Source organism: Ailuropoda melanoleuca, chromosome 1 (assembly GCF_002007445.2).
Source record: "Ailuropoda melanoleuca isolate Jingjing chromosome 1, ASM200744v2, whole genome shotgun sequence".
Classification (NCBI taxonomy): domain Eukaryota; kingdom Metazoa; phylum Chordata; class Mammalia; order Carnivora; family Ursidae; genus Ailuropoda; species Ailuropoda melanoleuca.
The window spans coordinates 137,863,708-137,888,138 of NC_048218.1; the positions used below are offsets into that span (position 1 = coordinate 137,863,708).

The following is a 24,431-nucleotide window of genomic DNA, read 5'->3' on the forward strand; positions in this document are numbered from 1 at the left end:
TTTGCTTACTGCTGTCTTCCCATCATGCAAAGCAATGGTATGAATTAGGTACACAATAAATTTTTGTTAAGCATATATGGTAATGTGTTAGGAAATTAGATGGTCACATATGTTTCTCCATGGATTTTTTTTTTTTTATAATTAGAACTTGCTGTTATTCTGGAGTTGAATTGTTCTTTTTTTCTTGAAGTTTCAGAAAATGATCAGAGCTTTGAGGTGACCATGACTGCAACCACCGAGGTGGCAGATGATGAGATTACTGAGGGAACTGTGACACAGATCCAGGTACAGTGAGTCTTTTTACTGACTGCAAGAGGGTTATCCTTAACACATACCTTAGGTGGTAAGATGATGAGAACATAATTTGTCTGACAAAGGACAGAACTGAGGTAAGATTTATTATTTTCATTCAGGTTTCCAGTCCCCACATATATGAATCTCAGAATAGTAGGCAAAGGTAGAATTTAAAATTCATTCCCTGTAGAGTGGTTCACATCTGTTGAAACAGATGGTGCACGTGCATTCTTTAGCTACATGGAATGATCGCACATGAGCTATTAAATAACTTTAAATTTTATCTTACCAGTTATATAAGATATTGGTATAAAGCTTTTTAAGTGTTACCCAGCAGTATCTCTAGTGACTGATTTAGGAGGGCTACATATGTGCCCTGTTCTCGTATGAATGGAAGCTATTCATTTCACATAAATTTTAATGATAACAGTTGTAGTCCCATTGGGTGCTATGGGACTAAGATACATTTTACCCTGAGTTAAGAGGTTGGATAACAAGCAGGACTTACTGCTTTCCTTTTATGTGAACTTCTTTGTCTCATATGCGTTATTTTTGCCAAACATAATCAGAATTTTTTGCTGTCTTAGATAGCCTGGAGCTTAAATCTATTTTACTTTGAAGTTTATGTCTGGCTTATTGTGCCTTTCTTTTTAGTATCTTGTCCTTTTGCTTCATTTCTTTATTTAATAACATATTTTTGAAGTAGATAATAAAGACATTATGTCATTATTTTTCTTATGTGAAGCATCACAGTGACCCTTCAGTTAAGTGTAAGTGTTATGAGTTGATATATAACATCAAGGACTAAGGACATCTCAGGTGGATGCACTGTGAACCTTTTTCAACAGGGAGCTTCACAGTGGTTCCAGAATGACAGGACTTCCGGAGGAGCGAATCTTTCATGTGCTTCAAACAGTTTTGAGCCTGCCTAGAGATTGTCATAATCTGCTCTTGGATTTCAGTGGGTGATTTGGACAGGAATTTTTTCCAAGTCCTCTGAAGCCATAGAGCACATTCTTCAAAACGGGGCTTGTCAGATTCATTTCCAATTCAAAGACTGTATAGTCTGACTTCAATTTCATATTCAATACAATAAAAATAGCTCTGTGTGTATATATATATATGTGTGTGTGTGTGTATATGTACGTATGTGATGTGGTTTACAACCTACTTGTTAAAAGATTGGGCAATGGCAGTGTGAGTTAGACAAATTATGGGGTTGTTTTGTTTGAGTTATTTCTTAAGAGTTAATGAGTTATGGGGCGCCTGGGTGGCACAGCGGTTAAGCGTCTGCCTTCAGCTCGGCGTGATCCCGGCGTTATGGGATCGAGCCCCACATCAGGCTCCTCCGCTATGAGCCTGCTTCTTCCTCTCCCACTCCCCCTGCTTGTGTTCCCTCTCTCGCTGGCTGTCTCTATCTCTGTCAAATAAATAAAATCTTTAAAAAAAAAAAAAAAGTTAATGAGTTATAATTTTATATTAGCCTCTTGGTTTATTATTACCGTCTTAGTGAATGAAAAGCGTTTAATAATTTCTGATATTTGTTTCATTAAAAATACCATTAGGTTGTGAGTGAAAGCATAGTTCAAAGTTCAGAACTAGCCTGCTTTTTGCTGTGTCCTGTGCCAAAGCAGGTGTAACTATTTCACATATTGTTGTAGTTAATGTACTGTCCCATTTCAGCATGGGAACTAGCTTGGAAAATAAATAGAAACTAAAAAATTTCACAATATATACAGTGCTTTGTGATTAAAAGAAGTATTTAGTGGGTAAAATATTTAGATTTCCAAGTCTATGTATATTACAGACATAAAACCCTATAACCAAACCAACTCAAAAGGCTGCATTTCAAGAACAGCAGCATACTAAATATATTTGAGTAATTTTAAAAAATGTATATATAGAGTAGTGAAAAATTGGGGTAAAATACTGTGAAACTTAATAATATCTATATACTAAATATAGTTAGACATCCTTTAAGGTACCTAAGTCGTCTTTACACTCTGTTCACTTGCTATGGAAGGTGTTCAGTTTTACTGCTAAAATTTAATAATTGTTGGCTTCATTTGATGGCTGTTTACATATTTACCATTTACGTGTTTACTCTTTATAAGTAATAATTGTTATTTCTTCATCAGGGTAATTTGAGACAAAAGGCATTAGATGCTTGCCCAAAGATAGCAGTTAACCAGAATGACAGGTGTATTCCTAAGATTCAGAGAATAGGCTGTATATTTAGACTCACTTTGGGAAATGGTGATTTTTTTAACCAACTGATTAATATATAAGAGAAGATCATCTCAGGACAGTATTTTCTACATTACGTTTCTTAACAGTGGGTATTGTTTGTATCAAGGTCTTTTCACAGCAATCTGTCACCCTTGATGAATAACCTCTGTCAAATCTTAGACAGTTGGGATCTTGAGAATACAAGAGGCCGTAGACATTATCTGTCTAGTCTGTCTCCATTCTCACCTTTATAGAGGTAGCCTCTTGATCTTTAACAGAAAAAAATCTAAAATGTTTGACAAATAAACCTAGGGTTACAAATTTTCCATACTTATTCCAGTGACTCTAGTTTTTTGTGCAGAGATTTAAGAACAGTGATTTCTTAAATAAAACGTACTCATTACTCCCAGATAAAAAAAATAACATAGGTAACAGTAGAAACGTGGCTTTCCTCCTTATTGTGCTTGGGCTATTCACTGACAGCTTCTCTCTTTCCAAGCAGGATGATTTCAGTTCCTCTTAAAATGAAAAATTCACTTTCTGCCTATTCAAGAAATAGTCCAGTGTCTTTCAGAACTTACCTCCAGCCAGTGACATGGCTTAGTTGATCCAGTGCAGAGACTGAACTGAGTCGAGCAGTCACTAGGCATGTGACACTCTCCTGCTCTGCTCAAGCCCTAGATGGGCTTGTCCCTGAAATGGTAGCCCTGTTGCCACATCTTCCTTACTCAGACTGTAGCAGTCTTTAGCCCAAGTCCAGCTCTCTTAAACGGCTTTGTTCCTGCAGAATTTGCTAGATGAGGTATGTCTGTGATTGAAAATATACTTGGTGTGATAATTGCATAAATATACTAAAAGCCACTGAATTGTATATATTTTAAAGGGTGAGTTTTATGGTGTGTGAATTATATCTCAGTAAAGTTATTAGGTTTTAACTACACATTTCTCAGTAAAGACTGCTTTAGCTGCAATAAAAATAAAAAGTGATAACATATAGTCCTTTGAGAAGATACATTAATGAGGTTAGGAATCAGTTCTAGAGGTTGGCTAAAAACAGACTTGTCAATAAACAATAAGGAGACCATGATTTTGCTATGTCTTTTGATTTGACCTATTAATCCTTTAAATTTAGCAAGAGATTACATTACAGATGACTGTATATTTAGGCAGCAAACTACCTCTAAGGACCTGAACAATCATGACATTCAAACGAAGCATTTCCATTTTATTATATGTATGAGCTCATTTTACATATTTACATAAACAGATGGCTTTAGATATCCTGTATTGATTTAAGTACTTAATGGAACCTTAGCTATTATTCTATAAAATTCAGGCTACTAGTACGGAGTTAACATGCTTAAATGAAGGACATATTTTGTTAATGTAGGCAGTTTTGTTTTCATACCATCATAATAAAAACAGAGAAATCATTGTTTTTCTATAAATTGAATATATTTTTCCTCTGTGTAAAGCAAATGAATTCCATATATTATAGTAGAGTTTTATAATGTTTAGTATTGCAAACAAAGATGAATCAGGTTGTATTAAATCAAGCTATACTTGTTTTTTCTTTTGTTTTGTTTTGTTTTTTAACATTTACCTCTTCAAGATTCTACAGAATGAGCAACTAGATGAAATATCTCCCTTGGGTAATGAGGAAGTTTCAGCAGTTAGCCAAGCATGGTTTACAACTAAAGAAGATAAGGATTCTCTAACTAACAAAGGTAATATATATTGTGAATTTTAATATCCATTGGAAAAAATGGGAGGTAAGAAGAACTTGTAGTCATCAGGATTTTGAAGACTTCGTAATTGTGATTGAGTTACAATAATTGAGTTTTTGTAATTGATTAACTTTGGCTCTGAATGAGACCATGAAACCAACATTTGTTTTTTAGTAATTATAATTTCTCTGAGATGCAGTAAATTATAAACAGAAGCACAGTGGTGGCATATAAAAGAAAGTACAGTTACTGCACGTGGGAGTGGGAAGTCAGGTCTTCTCAGAGATCTAACTTTGGTCTGTTAAGCTGCTTAGAGGTTTAAAGTAAGTGTTTATAGTCCTACAGAGTTCTGAGTATTGGTAGGGAGCTGTTACAAGAAAGTGGGGGTTGTGTATATGCCACTCTGAAGTTAAGAAAAGGAATTGTTTTCAACCACTGCATAGTATATACTCATTATGAATATTTTATTCACTTGGTGTGCAACATGTTTTCCTTGTCCTAGAATCGTTTGTGCATGTTCTTTTGCCCATAAAATTTATTTTTTCCACTGGTGAATTTTTCACAGTCTTGAACATGATTTGGCTTTTAGAATTTTCATGTCTTTTTAGCATGCCTGTATTGCTCAAAGAGTAAGACATATAACTGAGGGGAAGTCATAATTTTTTAGTCTTTTACTTATTGTCTTTATTTAGTAGAATCAAATGTATTTTTTTTTAAGATTTATTTATTTATTTTAGAGAGAGAAGGAGAGTGCAAGAGAAGAGGAGGGGCAGAGGGAGACCTAATCTCAAGCATTCTCCACAGTGAGCGCAGAGCCTGACGCAGGGCTCCATCTCACGACCCTGAGATTATGACCTGAGCCGAAAGCGAGAGTTGGACACTTAATTTCCTGAGCCACCCAGGTGCCCCAGGATCAAATGTATTCTTTCTTAAAAACTAGGGGTAGCTGGCTCAGTCAGTAGAGCATGTGACTCTTGATCTCAAGGTCATGAGTTCAAGTCCCACATTGGGCATGGAGCCTACTTAAAAGAGATTACAAAAGCAACTATCTGGGGGTGTTTCAGATTTCAGATGAAAAAGAAATTAGCTACATTTTATTCCCACAGATAGTTTATTTAATCACAAATCAAATCTGCAGTGTTTTATTCCTTTTGAAGGGATAACGTTTTCTATAACATTATTTCTTTTCCTTTAAAGGACATAAATGGAAACAGGGGATGTGGTCTAAGGAAGAAATTGATATTTTGATGAACAATATTGAACGCTATCTAAAGGTATTTTATGACATTTTTTGTTGGTTTCACAACAGATTGTTTCACAATTTTTTGTTTTCACTGCCAGTTGCAAAAATTATCAAAGCATCATTGTGTGTACTTTATAAGGAGCTTTCCAGTAATTTTTATAATGGATGATTGGTTAATATGTCATAGCTTCATACCTTCACACCTTCAAAAAGGTGTATGATTATAGTATATTTTTAAACAAATTTCAAATTCTTAATTTAAAATAGCTTTACTGTGTTAGTTAACACCTGAAGTTTAGACAAAATCCTAATAGTTTCTCAGAATCTTAAAGCCCTGTCTTTTCAAACAGCCTATAAGTTAGTTTAAGCTTGCATTGTCAAAAGCATAAGATATATGTCTTCTTCTTTGAGTGAATTTATGACGTGAGAATCTTCCCCCTTTTTAAAAAAATGAGTAATTTAGTTCATTTTGATATTGAGGCTTATATTCTGTTAGCTAAGTCATCCTTTTCATTAAATGTCTCTTGAACGTAGTATTTTTGAGGTACTGGAGATATGAATTGCCGTAACACATGGTATTGGCTTTTTAAAAGCCAGCAGTTCATTTGGGAATGTTGAAAGCAGGTGAAGAGTAATACAAGGATTTGTACCTAATGTGAATGATACACGTTGTGAATTCTGCATGAGCTCGGAGAAGGAAGAGTATATTCTTAGGGTTAGGACAGTAATGGAAAATATTTGGAAGAGCAAGGATTTGAGTGGAGTCTTAAAGGAATAGAACTTGGGTTAGAATGGGGCTGGAGGGAGCATGAGCAAGTAAGTACTGAGCACCAAGAAGTCAGAAATGAAACCCAGAGCACATTAAATTAGCTCCTTTAACTTAAACTGAGTAATTACCCTCTGGAAACTTGGCTTTGAAGTCCAGTCCAAAGAATTAGAACTCTGTCCTATAGGAAATGAAAAAAACTGGTACCTTAGTTGAGTGAGGGATTGGTGGAGTAGGTCTGTGCTCTTGTCAAGGAAATTTTTCCAGTGATTTGCTAACCATTCCCTTAAAGGAGTTCTAGTGCATGTTTGAAACACAGACCATCAGCATTGTTTGGGAATGGGAGGTGTACAGTATTTATTTAACCATTGTCCTACTGTTTGATACTTAGGTGGTTTATATAATTTTTCACTATTATAAATACATTGCTGCCTAGAATGTCCACATTCCTAAGCCTAATTTTAATCTGCACTGTTCCCAAGCTAAGCTTTGTAAACTAAAGAATGAAAAACTTCAGTTCTTTGTTAATGAATAAAGATCCGTCCCACCAAACTAATTTTTTTAAGAGAAACACAAATACAGTGACCATTGAAAACATAGGTCCAATGGTCACACTTGAGTTAAAACTTGAAAAATGCTGCAGGTTTAGATAAGGCAGTAACGAATGGTAAGAACGTGAACTTTGGAAATTAAGGAGCTGGTTTCTTGTCTAGGGGATCGGAGTAGATGGTTTCCAAGGACCCCTTCAATTCTATGATTAAAGGGCGGGAATGAGACTGAAATTTGAGACCTTTTAGAGGACCATTTCACTTGACCATATGAGAGTAATTAAGAACTTTATAAACTACAGCGTGGAAGAACTGGCAGGGAAAGGGCAGATAAGCAGGTAGTCTCTAAGGACACGTGGTGACTGGATGTGGGGGAAGAGGAAAAAGGATTTGGAATAACTTCAGAGTAGTTTATTCTGGATGACTGGGAGAATGATGAATGAATTGGCAGAGATAGGAAATATCGAAAAAGATGTACTGATCTTGGGAAAAGGTATTTTATTTGATAGTTGACCATGGTTTTTATTATGTGCTGCCGTTTAAGAACATTGTGGAACCATTTTTAAACCAATTAGTTAGACATCAGATAAACAAAAGTAACTGCCACAAGTGGGGGAAAGAAGAGCAGAAGAATCTTCTCGTCTCACTATATGGTCATCCTGCAACACAGTGCCTTTCATATATTTAGACTTGTAAATGTTAGATTTAATTATTTGCAGAACTGGCATAAGAGAATTTTAGATTTTAAAATTTAGAAACTTGGGGCACCGAGCTGGTTCAGTCAGTAGAGTGTGATTCCTGATCTTGGGGTCATGAGTTCAAACTCCCCACGTTGGGTGTAGAGATTACTTTAAAAAAAAAAAAAAAGGAGAAGCTTTTTACTGTGAAGTTTCATACATTCAAAAGAATGTATAAAATGCATATCAGTGTAATTTTACCTCTTTCTGAAATTTATGTAAATAGATTCATTCTCTGGGTGTTCTGTAATTGGCTTCTGTTTATTGTGATTTTGTGATCCATACCCTTTTTTTATTTCCTGTTTTTAGCTATATTTCATTATGCCAATATATATACTCTAAGTTACCCATGCATAGTTAATGGTCATTTGGGTTTTTGTGGGGGGTTTTTTTTGCTATTAATTTATACAAATTCGATGGATGTGAATGGTATTTTATTATGGATTTAATTTGTATTCCTCTAATTACATACTTTTATATGCTTATTCACCACTTTTTATGTTTCCTCTTTGAAATTCCTGTTTGGGTTTTTTTTTATGTTTTTTATGGGGTTATCTTTTTCATTTTCTAGACATTCTTAATGTATGCTGGATACTAATGGCTTTTTGTTTATTTGCATGACAGATATCTTGTCTCAATTTATTGGCCTATCTGTTCCTTCTCCCTGGGGGTCCTTTCATGAAAAAAGATTCTTAATTTCAATATCAAAATCATCATTTTTTACTTTTAGATTTTGCATGGTTATTTAGGAAATCCTCCTCTGCCTCAAGGGCATAAAGATATTGCCCCTTATATTGTCACATTAAAAGTTCTGTAGTTTTGCCTTTCACGGTGATTTTTTATCCTATTGCTCCAAGATAGGGTTTCACTGTTGGGGTTTTTTTTGTTTTACATGGAAGACAGTTGTCCCAGCATCGCTATGGAATATCAGTCTTCTCCCAATCTACAATGTCCATTTTGTTCCAAGTCAAGCTTCCACAGATTTGTTTCTAGGTTTTCTAATTTGTTTCCAGGTTCTGTTTGTTCATACTTGCACTAGTATAGATAACACTGTCTAGAGAAATCATAGCATCTGATGGGGCAAGTCTCTTCATGAATGTCTTGGCTGGTTTGGGCCGTTGCTCTTCTGTTATAAATTTAGAATCAAGTTGCAGAGAAGGGAAAACCTTTGGAATATTTATTGGGACTGCACTGAATCTGTGCGTCAATTTGAGAGTAATTAACATCTGTACAGTAGTCCATCTTCCTATTGAGAACATGGTATACCCTCCATTGTAGCAGCTTCCTCTTTAATGCCTTGTGGTACTTGGTTTTCCTCCATAAAGCCCTTACATAACTTGCCTGAGATTTAGTCCTGTTGCTTTTAATGTTGATGTTACTGTAAATGAGAACTTTTAAACTTTTTTATGATCTTTGTATAGAAATGCAGATGACTTTATATATTTTGTAACCAGTGTTTGCTAAATACTCTTAAGTTTCTACATATATAACATTTGTAAATGATTTTTCTTTTTCAACCTATACTTTTTCTCTTTTTTTATCAGATTATTGGCAAATCGAAACTAGATAGGCGTATAATCACTTATGAATGTTCTATGTTATGAATGTTCCTTCCACATCTATAGATATTTAGAAAAAATTTAATAATACTATAATGATAATTTTTTTTTAATTAACACAAAATTCCTGGAATAAGCTCACCTTCTGTATTGATTACTGACCTTCTTACACATTGCAGGTGCTCAGTATTTTATAAGGCACTGGAAGATCTGTGTTACTGAATGACTTTACCTGAAAATTCTTCTCTGAAACTGTCCTTGTCTGGTCTTGCTATTGAGGTTATGCTCACCTAATAAAACGAATGAGGAAGTGTCTTCCCTGTTTTTCTATACCCTAAAATAGTTTAAAATCAGAATTATGTTTCTCTTGATTGGTTGGCTTTACCTGTAAAGTCATGTGGGCCTGGTATTTTCATTGTGAAAAATTATTAATAACTGACTAAATTTTCTTGGTGGTCTGTGCTTATTAGATTTTCTATCTCTTCCTGAGTCTGTTTTGGTAAGTTGACTTTTCCTAGGAGTTTATTCATTTTATGTAAGTTTTTAAATTTATTGCCATAGAATTTTCATAATGTTCAACTCCCTAGTCTCTATAGCATTTCTGCTTAGGCCCCATTTTCTCATTTCCAGTATTGTTTTGTCTTTTAGTTTTGCCATAGTTTATGTTTTCATATTTTATTAGTCTTAATGAGTCTTTTCAAAGAACCATTTTTTAACATTGCCTCTCATTTCTGTTATTTGATTCCTGATTTCATTAATTTTGTTCTTATGATTTTCTTCTACTTTCTTTAGATACTAATTTCTTATTTTAAAAGGGGTTGACACAGCTTGACTTTCTTGAACTTAATAGTTTATTTTTGGAGCATTTAAGTATCACTTTATTACCTCTTGGAACATTTTAAAGTTTATATTTGACTTATTAATGAATTAGCAATACATTATTTTTCTAAATGCCTTTGATGATCTTGAACATAAAAAAACAACTTTTAAAAAGCATAGTATATCCATATGCATTTTATCAGAAATCCCTAAATCAAAGAAATGTAACCCATTTAGGCACGCGGAATAAAAGATGCTACAGAAATCATCTTTGAGATGTCAAAAGACGAAAGAAAAGATTTCTACAGGACTATAGCATGGGGTCTGAACCGGCCTTTGTTTGCAGTTTATAGAAGAGTGCTTCGCATGTATGATGACAGAAACCATGTGGGAAAGTATGAAAACTTGTAATGCTGCATGTTTTCATGTAATTGGGAAATATTTAAGGAGCTATCACTTTTTAAAATATAGTTTTGATCAGAATTTTAATTGGAGACAGCAGTGAATTACTGTTTGTTGTGTTAATATTTTTTTTCTCCAGGTCCATGTTGTAAATATGGAAATCTCATTATAACAAGGTCTCTTAGAAGTTAGAATGTCAGTCACCTTATATATGTCAGATTTTAGACGTAGCTGTCTTCATACATCAAAGTCTGCTTTATTATAAAGTAACATTATAATAAGAAATATTATAGTGGGTAAAGATTTAGGAAGTGCGAAAAAAACCTTCTAAATTCATTGGTAACATTGATCGTATTCATTTTTTTAAATATACTATAGCATTTCCTAGGTTAGTGATAATAAAGTGAAATAAAACCAGAGTGGAAAATAAATAAATTTCTGAATACATTGCCTGGCTTGCTGTTACAGGTAACATTTATGGGAAGGCATCATTTTTTTTCAATGCAATGATTCTATGGTGTTACTGACATATTTTAAATTTCTCTTTGGGAATTTTAGGTAGTCATAGTATGGCTTATTAGGTAACTGCTTTTAAAAGGAGCATTGCATTGGCTGTATTGAGTACTTTCCCTCTAAAGAAAAAGAGCCTTTATATTGGAGCGAGAGTATGGCAGATGTCCGTGCATGGGTAGGGGAGATGAAGAGAAGTTTTTAAAATTTTTTTGGTGCCTTCTGAGAATTTACCATGGATTTGCATTTTGGCTCTGGTTTACAATGTCCTGCATAAATCTTTCAGAATAGCTACGGTACAGAGGGTCTGAAACCAGTTTTGAAATAAAGGAAGACTTAAAGCAGAATAGGAGCAAATATCTTTTAAATGTTGAATTTTCCTAGAGAAAAATACGTTACTCACTTTTATTATACCTAAAAATATTTACAAAAAATAGAAACATCAGTTTTAATTTTTAGTAATTCACTTTGAAATTGATTGCTTTAAAAATATTATCAGTATGCTAAGTGACTTAATATTTGGCTCCCTAAGTGAAATTCTGATTTTATTAAGGTTTTTTAGCATTCTTTAATTGATCTTCTTAAAAATTTCTTTAAATTTCTAGATATACACCTGAAGAAATTGAAAAGCTCAAGGAGTAAGTTTAAAAATTTTTTTCTTTTCCTGAATTCTGATAGTTGGGTTTTAACTTTTTTAATATCTTTGTTTTTTAAACTTTTACTTTGAAAATGTCAAGAGATTTTTAGTAGACTGGTATAATTTAATCCTGCTATTAAGCATGATTGACCATAAAAAGAACTTTTTAGATCCATACGTGCACGGAGTAGCCATGCCCATAAATTTCTTCTCCTGTAGTGAGTTGCTGAATCAAATGTGTCCTCAGACCACTAATCAGGGTTACAGAAAAGATCAGATGGCCATTCTTGGTGGCCTGAAGACTAAATACGAGGAACTTACATACCAGGATCAAAAACAGGGTTGTGCTACATGCTTAGTTTAGAATGGTGACTTAACAAATGTTTCACTTAATGTCTGGGTGGACTCTATGAAGGCTGTTTCGCAGGAAAAATAATTTTGCTTTGTTGAGTAGGGCCATAAAGTATGGGTTAATGAATTGTATGGATCATGGAAAAAATTGAAGGTTGATCCTCTTTATGATGATAGCAGCTTGGGAAACTTTTTCAGATGTCTGAGAAGAGCTTGTTAGGAGTGCTCCAAAGGGAACAATCTGGGGATGCCTGGGAAATTGTGTCAGTAACCTGAGGGGAAATTTGGTCTTTTTTGAACACATATCCAAGTTACTTATTTCTTCTCTGACCCAGGAAAAAGGCAATTGCTGCCTGTTTTTTTTTCACCCACAGACAACTGTGGACCCCAAAAAAAGGCCACACTTTCAAACTTTGGCTCTCAAAGTATTGCTGCCCACAACTTCCAAACCAGTCAAATGGGAAGAAGAAGAATGAAGAATAAATGATGAAATTAAAAGGGAGAAAACAGTTGAACCCAATGCTGATTGGCAGACTCTTGTTTTAGGCTCCGGATAAAGCATGGCAATGACTGGGCAACAATAGGGGCGGCGCTAGGAAGAAGCGCGTCTTCCGTCAAAGATCGGTGCCGACTGATGAAGGATACTTGCAACACAGGTACTGTGAGCGCTGCCGCTGGGCTGCTCTTGTCTCCATCAGAGCTTCCTGCCCCTTCACATACTGCTTTCACTTCTCTTCTGGAAAGAAATTTGTCATTCACTTGAGTTCACATTTTATTTTTTAGTCTTCCTTTTTCTTCACGGTAGGCCCAAGTGATCCTTCATTTTTCTCCTTTTGTGTGAGGTGACATTTTTTGCAGGGACACATTTCCTCAGTTTCAGAGTTTCTAGCTGTAGCATGTTCTATTTTGTAGCAACAGAGCTGCTCCAGTTGGGAAAGTATTTATTATTAAGGCTTAAAAGAGGAAGTAGTTTTAATTTAAGCCCATCTAACTGTTGAGCTTTTGTTAACAACAGCTTATTAACTCATGTTTATAAAAAAGCTTTAGTTCAGGCAGGTCCACACTTCAGAAGTTATCTTTCGATGCTGTGGCTCTGTTTTCCTTATTTCAAACAAGTAAGTATATTTTTCCATAGGAACAACTTGTCATTAGTGTTTCAGTCTCTAGTCCAGACCACAAATGCCTATTTAACTCTTAATGTATACAAATTCATTGATGATACTGTTAAAGCTTACCTATGTGACTAACAACAGTATTGGGGCTCGGGCACTAGCTCTCACATAAATCCTTTCTGAGCCTCAGTTTCCTCTAAAATGAAGAGGTTAGAACAGGTGATCTCATAGTTCCCTTTTAGCCCTAAAAGTTTCTGAAGGAGCCACAGTCTGTGCTTAGTCTTTCAATAAGAAAAATAGCCCTCAAGGTAAGCTTAAGCTTCTAAGGTTATATATTTTGTTTTCACCTCCTTAACCCTGCCAAAGTGGAATCAGGAATATTTCCTACCTATTCATTCCACCAGCACTATGACCTGTAAGACATGGAGAACATAAATTCCACCAACTCTGTCATTCTGTGGTTAATGACAGCTTAACGAATGAAGCAGGAATAGGAGCTCTGGATTTAGGATGGGACCCCAGTTTTATGTAAAATTCTGTGAGTACAGAACCACTTTTCTTGCCATGATAAAGTAGGAGAACAGGACTTTGTCTTGAATATATGGTATCCAGAACTGTGCCTAGCACATAATAGACGTCCAATAAATATTTGTTGAATGAATGAATCCCTGATGCAAGCACACAGCTCTTTTGAAATTTCCTAGACATATTTTACTAGTAACAAAATGGAAACAAGTGGAAGGAGTAAAAAAAAAAAACAAAAAAAAACCACCTTCTTTTCCTGTTTTTCTGCTCAAGTTCCTTAAGGAAAGATCAAGAGGATCATTTGGTGTCATTACTGGTCTATGGCTTCAGGAAAACCTGGAGTAAAATCCTGTGTGAATACCAGTCTCAGACTTCTGTTATATCACAGTATCTTGGAGTTGGGATGGTCGGGAAAGGAGATGGTATAAACCTAGTTTCCATTTTTACTACAGTGGGTCGGAGCTCATAGGAGTTACCGCACATGTCTCTCATCATTCATTCCTCTAATGAAGGATCTCTGTTGAGCTTACTCTACTTCTGCAGAGATGGAATTCTAGGCAAGACGAAGGAAAAATTGTGATTGTGAGTTTGTGTCCATCTTGCCTCCATGAAGCTCTTCCCACTTAGGATTAGTGCACCTTGACAGTATATAATCCTTTCTAGGTATATATTGCGTAGTTTTTCATTCCTTAAGGAGTCAGCCAGTGTCTTCTATTAGGATTCTGTATTTTCTTTTGTGTCAAGAACCTTACTGGGCTAGTGAAAAGCAACCATGTTAGTGGATAATTTCCCGCCCCAGGGTCGTTCAATAATAATTTTTGATGCTACTGTGTACTTCCATCAGTCCTTGGAAATACAGGGCTGAATCTGATTTTTTAAAAAAAAAAAAAAAAAAAAAAAAAGAAGAAGAAGGTAGCAGTAGTAGTCTAGATGATTTCCTTCTTTCAGGGAAGTGGACGGAAGAAGAGGAAAAGAGACTTGCAGAGGTGGTTCATGAATTGACAAGCACTGAGCCAGGTGACATAGTGACACAGGGCGTGTCATGGGCAGCCGTGGCAGAGCGAGTGGGTACCCGCTCAGAAAAGCAGTGTCGTTCTAAATGGCTCAACTACCTGAACTGGAAACAGAGTGGAGGTACTGAATGGACCAAGGAAGATGAAATCAATCTCATCCTCAGGTTTGTGTCCTAAGTCCTTTAAAGACAAAAGCCGCTTAATCCCTATAGATGACTTGATTGTATTTCCTCTTTTGGTTTCCTTAGATGCCTAATGTCTGAAAGCATCCTTTCCATAGAGAAGACATCCATATAGGATCTTCCAGATCCTATGGATTTCATGTTGAGCTCTTGTTTTGTTTTGTTTTGTGTTTGTTCCTTTTTAGTGGATTTAGTGCTCATGCAAAGTAGCAGATTGCAGGCGTGGAGACTGAAGTCCTCTGTCTATCCACAGAACAGGTACAGCCCAGGCAGTGGTACTGTAGCTCACCACCCACCACCGTGCTTCAGTGCTGGCAGAGGGGCACCGTGTGGAGGGGAAGAGGGCTGCTCAGTCTCCATGCCCTTCAATCTCGGGCTGCTGTGCTGAGCTCACCACGAAGGGGGCCCAGTCTGCAGTTACCCCACACCTTCACGCTGGACCCAGTCAGACACGTCTGTTTCATACATATCCGGAAATAGCTTTAAGATAATAATCCTGAGCTTTTTTTTTTTTAAGTTAGTCAGTTTAACCATTAAGACTCAGTGACTCAAGTGGGCAAAAATGCCAGCAAGAAAATGTTTGAGACACTGAAGTAATAAAAGCTACTCCCTCCTGCAAATCAAAATCATCATGATAGTTGAAGCTAGAAAACAAATGGACCATTAATACCCAAAATTTAGTGGTACTATTAATGTTGGTGGGTTTTGTTTTTAAAACACTTTTTTCAACTAGTCAGCTGCAAAGAGCTCATTTCTAAACATTTTTATTATATAGAAATGGAAAAGCTCAGATCTAGGAAATAACTTGCTATGACACACTATAAAACATTGCAAAACACCATACAACTAACCCTCTTCTTACCCTGTTTCTAACCTTTAGCTACTCCCTTGCCTTTACAGTGCTTCCATCTACTTCAGACCATTTTTGGCCTGGCCCATTGCTTATACCGTTAATGAAAGGGTATTGCTAGTGCTAGGTCATATAGTTCTCAGCTCTGGGAGCAGTTCTGCACCTTGGAATCCTTTCCCATGCAATGAACAGTAGCATCTCCGTGACAGAAGCTGCTGTCCCCTTTATTGCCAGTGCCATCATGTGTAGAAGTTAACATCTAACAGACGTTTGTTTTGTAACCTGTAGGATAGCAGAGCTTGATGTCGCTGATGAAAATGACATCAACTGGGATCTGTTAGCGGAGGGATGGAGCAGTGTCCGTTCACCACAATGGCTTCGAAGTAAATGGTGGACCATCAAAAGGCAAATTGCAAATCATAAGGATGTTTCGTTCCCTGGTAATGTATTATTTGCTTCTTAAGTCCTTCCCTTGTCTTATTCATATTTACTCCTCAGGACCTACTTAGAGGTCAGAAGTTCTTTGCCTCAGCTAAAGAGATAGGAATCTTAGTAGATCTTCACTTAAACATCTCCTCTATTTCTTTGGGTAACTGTCTTTTCTTCCTTGAGAAGAGTTGATGTGATGTGTAATTCTCAAAGTACCTAAGATGAAAATATACACATTTACATACATTCTCACTGTGTAGAAAACGATTTTACATATTGTGCACAAAAATGTATTTCTGAAAACTGAGGTTTAAATCAACTTTTACGTGTTGAATAATTTCACCTGTCTTAACTGGGTTTGTCATATAGAGATTTTCTTGGTGGTTTTATAGTATAAAGACTACAAACTTATAATCATTTATTATGTAAATCTAGGGATCTTAAGTTGGGTTTGCTGAAGAGTGAGGCACAGCGTTTGTCCTTTCTTTGCCTGCTTTGCACTTAGGTGCGAAACTAAGTTGTACAGTCTGTTTAATTAAGGCATTCAGATTCATTCCCCTTAGTATAGTGCTCCAACTTCCATTTTTCCAAAGGAAAAATAAATGAAAAACTTTGGCTTGATGAAAATAAGATTTTTTAAAAAATTAAGTACATAGTTACACATTTATAAACCTAATGTTAAAACCAGAAGAGTGAATGTATACTAATATGACATGAACTCACCCAGATGGCAGTCATCACCTAAGAGGATTGATAGTTTATCAGGACTAGTGAAGGGGAGAGTCTAGATTTGACTTTCCTGCACAAGAATTTAAGGTGGTTGCATATTACTATTTGGAAAAGATGAGCTGCTACTCTGGAGTTGTGAGTTAAACTCGCAGCCAGCTGATGATGCCTTTGCCGTGGCTAAAACAGTCACATGTCCTCGAGTACTTGGTGTGGTGTGTGTGGCGGGAGAAATACACTATTCACTGAGAAAAGGAAAGAAGCTACTTTGCATTAACAATATTCTTCCCAAATAATAAGAATTTTATCCTGAAGCCCTAGGACATAGCAAAGGTCTTATTTTCATTGTCCTCACAACGGCTATTTTTTTAATGCATCTTAGGTGGCAAGAATAACATTAAGAATTTTGTAAATTTCTTGTGATGGATAGTGTTTCCAAAAATTTCCAGACAGGTTGTGGCTTTAAAAAATTTTTATTGTTATTTTGCTGAGATCTCACATGCAGCGTACAATTATTTATTCCAAATACTTTCCCTCCTTACCCCCACCTCCCTTGCTGCTTAGATGGTGGTCTGTCGGAGAATCAATGTTCTTTTTGTCTACCCATCTCCCTTCAGTCTTAATAAAAGGTCTTAAACAGTTACATGAGAATCAAAAAAACAACCCAACGCTTTTGGAGAATAAATCAGGATCTGGAGTTCCAAACAGTAATTCCAATTCCAGTGTACCGCATGTTCAAATCAGAGTCGCCCGCTTGGAAGACAATACAGCCATCTCTCCAAGCCCCATGACGGCCTTGCAGATTCCAGTCCAGATCACCCATGTCTGTAAGTGTTTACTGGAGACTCCCTGCTGTTGGACCTGTATGATTTGGTAATGGCTCTAACACCTTTCATTCTTCTAGAATGCTGACAGGAATTTGTGCAAGTTGACAAAGGCAGTTTAAGGCATTTCATGTTCATTAGGTCAATTAATATTTGCACAAAAGATGAGTGTGTGACAGGATGAACTTGCCAACCATTTAAACCACTTTAAATCATCTTACGTTTAGAGGTTACAAGGAATTAATGATTAACAGACTACTACCTAAAATACAGTCAGTTGAGCAAGGAAATAGAGTTCATGAGGTGGCACATCATTTTGGTGATTCACCAGACACACACAAATTGGGGGTGGATTTGAAGTCATGGCAGAAGAAATGGGTTTGATGAGATTCAAGATTTTCTTCAGGAACTAAAGAGCCAGTTTCCTGTGGGAACTATTTTGTTTATCCTTTTTTTCCTTAGCCTCTCATATATTTTGTGTTTAATGAGATTATGAGAACCCAACAATTGTTATAGGGAGAGGAAATTTATTTCCTGAAATCTAAGCCAAGTTGATAGTTCTACCTTTTCTTTCGTGATAGAGTAACAGAAAAGGAATGAGAAGAAAATTCTCAGAACCAGATGATTCACTTTTTTCTCATTTCTTTTGTCTACCTAAATGCTATGTCTATGGAAAGATCATTGCCAAGAGTATACCAATTGCTGCATGTTATTCTCAACCAGAGGATTATTGGCATTTTGAGTGAGATAATTCATTGTTGGCAGGGCTGTCCTGCACATTGCAGGATGCTCAGTATCCCTTGACTCACCCACAAAATGCCAGTAGTATTTCCTAGTCATTATGGCAAATAAAAACACCCTACAGATTTTTAAACGTACCATATGACACCATTTTGAGAATCACTGGGCTGTATATTGGTCTTGGTGACACTATATCCATCCAGTGACTCAAAGTTACCTTGGAGACCTGTAAACTAATCATTGCCTATCTTAATATTCTAATTTGTTTGGTTATTTGCTTTAGCTTTCTACCATTGTAATAAAGCATGAAGAATTCTTCTTTAGCCCTCTGCTTATTTAACTTTATCACCTGAAGAATTGTGAAACAACTGCAATTATTGGTCCATCATAAATATGAGAACTACTGTTAGTTATAGATTATGCACAGAGATTGTTAGAACTTTCCTTGGCTGTTGGGGTGACTATACTTATTGGGAATGCAGACATTTTAGAATTGGTACCCTAATATTCACAGGATGGCTTTTTTTTTTATATGTAGAATAATTTTATTTCTTCCAGCAGGAAGTATTAGTAAGAGTTTTATACTATATCGGTTATTCTTTGCATTCAGGCTAAAATCTCATGGCTGTTTCTTCCTTTATTTTAGGAGTCAGGGACTAGCAAAATTTAGAGCCAGAATAGTAAATATAAACATGTTAGACTTTGCAGCCTACATAGGTCTTTGTGGAATTTTCTGGTTTTTAAACAATCCTTTAAAAATGTAAAAACCAAAATAATTAAATAAATATGTAAAAACCATTCTTAGTCTTGTGCCACATTTATCTCTGCCCATAGTTTGCTTACCCATGACGAAGGTTATTTCTCTGGAAATCACTTTAAATTAATCTAGATATGATCTTAAGATCTAAATAGAGGAGTAGTAACGTGAATCAAGTACATTTCTCTTGAAAGGTGTCTCATTTCCTTTCCAACTGATTAGTATTTTAGTTGGAATAAACACTACACATTACAAGATGATTCCAAATCATTTTTCACATGGATTTATCTACAGGTGCAATTGAAAGCACCAAAAGATCACATTTCATCTAGTCTTAATTTCTTATAACCTTGATCAGGTATAACCAACACTGCTCAAGTCTAAAGCCTCAACTGACACACCTATAAAGAGGTTATATACTGTGTGATCTCTAAAGCGCTATACAGTCTCCCAGATGTGTTCTTCTGAAATAACACTATCTTTTTTGTTTGTTTGAAGATTTTATTTAAGAGAGAGAGAGAGACAGCACAAACGGGGGGTGGGGGGCACAGAGGGCAGACTCCCCACTGAGCAGGGAGCCCGACATGGGGCTCCATCCCAGGACCCTGGGATCATGGCCTGAGCTGAAGGCAGACACTTAACCGACTGAGCCACGTAGGGGCCCCTGAAGTAATACTATCTTATATTTCATGTTTGTGGTTCCTCCCAACAACTACATGAGGTAGGCAGGACAGATAAAGTCTCAGAACATAAGTAGGTTCAATGCAAGCTATTTGCTCAGGTTTACATTGCTCGGGAGTAATGCTGCTAGAACTAAAGTCTGGTGTTCAGGGACTACCGTTCCAGGAATCTATACTGCTTATCAGAATACCCAGGCAAATTTTTTACCAAGTTCCTATTTACTTGTAAGTTAGCCTTGGTGTATCCTCTTACTTCTAATACTAGAAATATTTTGTGATCTATACCAGGGGTTAGTAGATATTGTCTCTATAACAGCTAGTCAACTCTGCCCTTGTACTGCAAAATCACCTGTGGAAAATAAACAGATATGGCCCGTGTTCCTGTATAATACTTTTTACAAAAACTGGTAGTGGGCTGGATTTGGATATGAGCCATGATTTGCCAACCCCGTATCTGTGCCATCCCAGGTAAATCCATTAGATTCCTTCTCTTGTAAGAAATTTAAATGACTTCAGGTTTCCAGGCAAATTATTCACTATGAGACTACATATTTTATTTACTGTTGTCCTTGTTCCTACCATAGCTTCAACAGAGTCCCCTGCTGCTACTGTTGACTCGGAAACAATAACACTAAACAGTGGAACACTACAGGCATTTGAGATTCTTCCAGTGAGTAACACTTCACAAAATAGAAATTGGTCATTTTATGCATAAGAAAAATCACTAGTTTTAGCACTGTTATTGTACGAACAAATGAAATAAAAACATGATTGGCATTAAGTGCAACTATGTCCATGTTTTTGAGGCCAGATGACTTCCACTTTTTATCTGTAGAGGTTTAAACCAATAACGTGCTCTTTTTACATATGGAAGTGACAGGGCTTAATGAGGGGGGTGCATACTATTGATTTGTGTTGAGTCATAAACAAATACCATATCTAACCAAAAAGTTTATTGTACTGGCCCTTGGGGGTACAGAATTTAAAAGTCCCCATCCTAAATGGTGTAGCCACTTTACAAAAGAATGTTGCAGTTCCTAAAAAGGTGAAACAGTATAGTTAACACCTGAGCCACCAATTCTAATCCAAGGTTATACCTAAGAGAAATGAAAAACATGTTTGCATAAACTTGTACATGAATGTTCTATTCCTAATAACCAAAAAGTGGAAACCCAAGTGTCTATCCACTGACAAATGGGTAAGTAAAATGTGCTGTCGCCATCCAGTTATTCAGCAGCAAAAAAGAATAAAGTGCTAATACATGCTCCAAGGGTGAGCCTTGAAAATGTTATGCTAAGTGAAACTAGGCACAAAATACCATATAGTATTTGATTCCCATTTATTTGAAATGTCTAAAACAGGCAAATCTACAGAGACAAGAAGATTAATGGTTGCCTATGCTAAGAGGTTTTGGGGAGCTAAGGGTCAGGATTGCTAATTTGAATGGGGTTTCTTTTGGGTGTCGTAGAATAACTTTTTAAGTCCCCATTCTTGTCCTGTTTTCTAAAATAGGTAATATCCAGAATTAGCTCCTTTTTCAGGAGGAAAATATAAAGTAGGTTTTATTTAAATTATGTCAAGGTTTATTTGCTGTGAAAAACATAGGGCTATTAGTGCAAAAGTTTATCCTCTGCACAGTCAGATCTCATGAGGATAGCCAACATGGCTAAAGTTTCTCTAACAACTTTGGAACCTCTACTAGCAATTTACTTAACCTTAGCTTCCACTTCCTAATCTTGTCGTCTCAAAAATAGGGATGTGTAATATAACCCTTTGTCACAGGTTGAAAACTTTTGCCAGCTCCCCTCCTCCCCCTGGCCAAATAATATACATAAATATAGCTAGAGACTTCAGTCCTGATTTATTAATAAAGGATGATAGGTGCGCCTCAGCTTCAAAAAAGTGTGAACATTACAGAAACTTACATGTATATAATACATGAAGTATTTATTGTCTGACCACATCTAATTTACTGAAGGTTGTGTTTGTAAATGATCAGCTTTAACTTTTATGGGAGGGAGGAAAGAAATTGAGTCCTACCGTGTGCCAGGCACCATTTTGTAATAATTTATAATGCCCACAACCCCATCCCCCCTAAGGTAGTTGTTATGCCTGCTTTAGCAATAAAGAAACTGAGTTTCATTGAGCTGGTACCAGGAGAGCAGTTTTGACTTCAGTACACAGGACCATAGGCTCTAGGACTTCAACACCACCCTCTAAGTGCAAATACTTTCCCTTTGGGAGAGTAGGATAAACCGAACTCATTATCATATATAGAAGCTTGTGGCTGTGAAAGGCTTATTGGTGCTGAATAGTTTTGTTACAGTTCTGTGAAACATATCAAGATAAACTTATCATCAGTTAACCAGCTTTTCAAATAGTTATTCTTTTTCATTCTGAACACTAATTACTATCTCTGTCCATTTCTTAGTATAAAAAATACTTCCTAAAATTACACTATGAAAAACTGTTCAAGTAAACTCTGCTGCAGAACCTTTTCAAAAATGTGAAACTTTTAAAAAGTGGGGAGAGTACCAGTTCTTCATGTGCTAGAGAGACAGTAAAGGAAGACTGTGTGCAGGTTACTGCACTGGACACACTGGCTGATGCTACCATGTCTTGGTGCTTTGAAATAAATGCGTAAGACCAGACCGTAGAAATACATGGGAGTGAAGAGTAGGATCAAAGTCTGGCCTTGCCTCTCTGTTAAACCGCCAAGACAAGGGTAAGGACGTAGGACAAGTCACTGTTAATACACTTCATTTTGCTACTTGAGGGCACCTTCAGGATTGGGAAGTATGTTTGTGGCTAGTAAATTGAAGCCCCATTTTGGATATAAAGCTAGACTTAATAAGTAAGCTTATTTATTTAGTCTGTTGTACCTGTGCTGATCTTAATTTTTTTTTCCTTTAGTCTTTCCATTTACAGCCCACTGGCACTCCAGGCACCTACCTACTTCAAACAAGCTCAAGCCAAGGCCTTCCCCTCACTTTGACGGCTAGTCCAACAGTAACCCTAACTGCTGCTGCTCCGGCTTCTCCCGAACAGATCATTGTTCACGCTTTATCCGTATGTTACATCAATTCCTTGATTGTTCTAGTTTCTGTAGAGAAGACTGGCTGATAAGTGTCATCAGCTTTTTGTTTTTAATACTAGGAAAGAACCCATGTGCTTTCAGTAACAACAGGTCATGGGGAAAATTGATTATTTACTCTAAGTATTTGAGTACCTGTTAGGGACCAGGATTAATTGATACAAAGTTTAAGACCCAAAACTAATGTAGTACAGTTATTTAAACAATTTTTCCTACTGCTGTTGTCTCAGGAACATGGTTTTACACCATTACTCTACCTTCACTGGGGTGTAACCCTTATCCCCTGTGTCTCCATATATGAGATGGAATGATGGGGCTGGGGGAAGTCCTAGAAGAACAGTGGTAAGAACACTACAGTTCCAGAGGGGGGAAGGGAGGGGAGGGGACAGTAGGGTACCACCTGTAAATGGTATTTGTCACCTATAACTAAAGTCTAATAGGGACTTTCACATTTTGCTATTGATCGTTTTCTTTAACATTTTATAGCCAGAACATTTGTTGAACACAAGTGACAACGTCACAGTGCAGTGTCACACACCGAGAGTCATCATTCAGACTGTTGCCACAGAGGACATCACTTCTTCCATATCCCAAGCAGAACTGACAGTGGATAGTGATATTCACTCATCTGATTTTCCTGAGCCTCCGGATGCCCTAGAAGCAGACACTTTCCCAGATGAAATTCATCAGCCTAAGATAACTGTAGAGCCATCATTTAATGATGCTCATGTATCCAAATTCAGTGACCAAAATAGCACAGAACTGATGAATAGTGTTATGGTCAGAACAGAAGAAATCTCTGACACCGACCTTAAACAAGAGGAGGAGTCATCATCTCCTTTAGCCCGTGCTTATGTTACTGAGGTAAGTAGCAAATACGGGAGCAGCCTCTGGGTTCTTGCCTTGAGCCTTGAAACCTTCAGTTTGGAAAAAGCCTAGCAATAATATGGCGGGGGCTGGGGCGTGTCTTCCACTAACTTCTTTTTCTCTGGACACAAAAATCAAATGCAAACCATACCTGTGACCTCACTAGTATGAGACAGCAGTGTTGCTCAGCCTTAGCACCAAAACTATTGAGAATTGTTTGTTGGGACCTATGGAACCATTTCCAGGAGAGTGGTGAGTAGTAGGTCTTTGTGGTACACCTTAGCACCTTACTTACCCCGGTGGAACAACATTATTTCTGCTACTTTCAGGGGACCTATAACTGAACTACTTCTTTTAAATTCTGTTTTGCCCATCTTCAAGGCTTTAATTTTCTTTATAAATATGAAGTCCTTTTAAACCTAAATGTGTTTGGGATCTTAAGGAAAACCAAGAAATAGGAGTCAGAATGTCTTTTTTTTTTTTTAATTGCTACTGTTTAGGATCTAGAGTCCCCTACCATAGAAGAACATGTTGATCAAACCACCATTGATGATGAAACCATACTTATCGTTCCTTCACCACATGGCTTTATCCAGGCATCTGATGTTATAGATACTGAATCTGTCCTGCCTTTGACAACACTAACAGGTACTGTAACATAACTCCATCATGTGCCTGATAAATCTTAAGGGGAACATGAGGCTACTTGATCCAACAACATTTAGTCATCTTGTTAGATTTTGCACTTACTATACCTTCTTGACATGGATTAGAGTACATACACATAAACTTAACATTTAACTCATTAC

At 36.5% G+C, this 24,431-nt stretch overlaps 1 protein-coding gene across 3 annotated transcripts in view; it reads left to right on the forward strand.

Moving 5' to 3' along the window:
• Positions 1–24,431, forward strand: part of DMTF1 (cyclin D binding myb like transcription factor 1) — a 44,536-nt gene that overhangs the window by 18,759 nt on the left and 1,346 nt on the right. For all 3 annotated transcript variants that reach the window (XM_011236858.3, XM_011236861.3, XM_034667236.1), the window contains 13 exons: positions 191–285; positions 4,136–4,250; positions 5,448–5,524; positions 10,160–10,317; positions 11,440–11,472; positions 12,369–12,478; positions 14,408–14,636; positions 15,793–15,944; positions 17,277–17,486; positions 20,246–20,331; positions 22,575–22,730; positions 23,242–23,619; positions 24,123–24,270. In XM_011236858.3, coding sequence (XP_011235160.1) covers positions 191–285; positions 4,136–4,250; positions 5,448–5,524; positions 10,160–10,317; positions 11,440–11,472; positions 12,369–12,478; positions 14,408–14,636; positions 15,793–15,944; positions 17,277–17,486; positions 20,246–20,331; positions 22,575–22,730; positions 23,242–23,619; positions 24,123–24,270 — 1,947 coding nt within the window. The remainder of the gene's footprint in view (positions 1–190; positions 286–4,135; positions 4,251–5,447; positions 5,525–10,159; positions 10,318–11,439; positions 11,473–12,368; positions 12,479–14,407; positions 14,637–15,792; positions 15,945–17,276; positions 17,487–20,245; positions 20,332–22,574; positions 22,731–23,241; positions 23,620–24,122; positions 24,271–24,431) is intronic.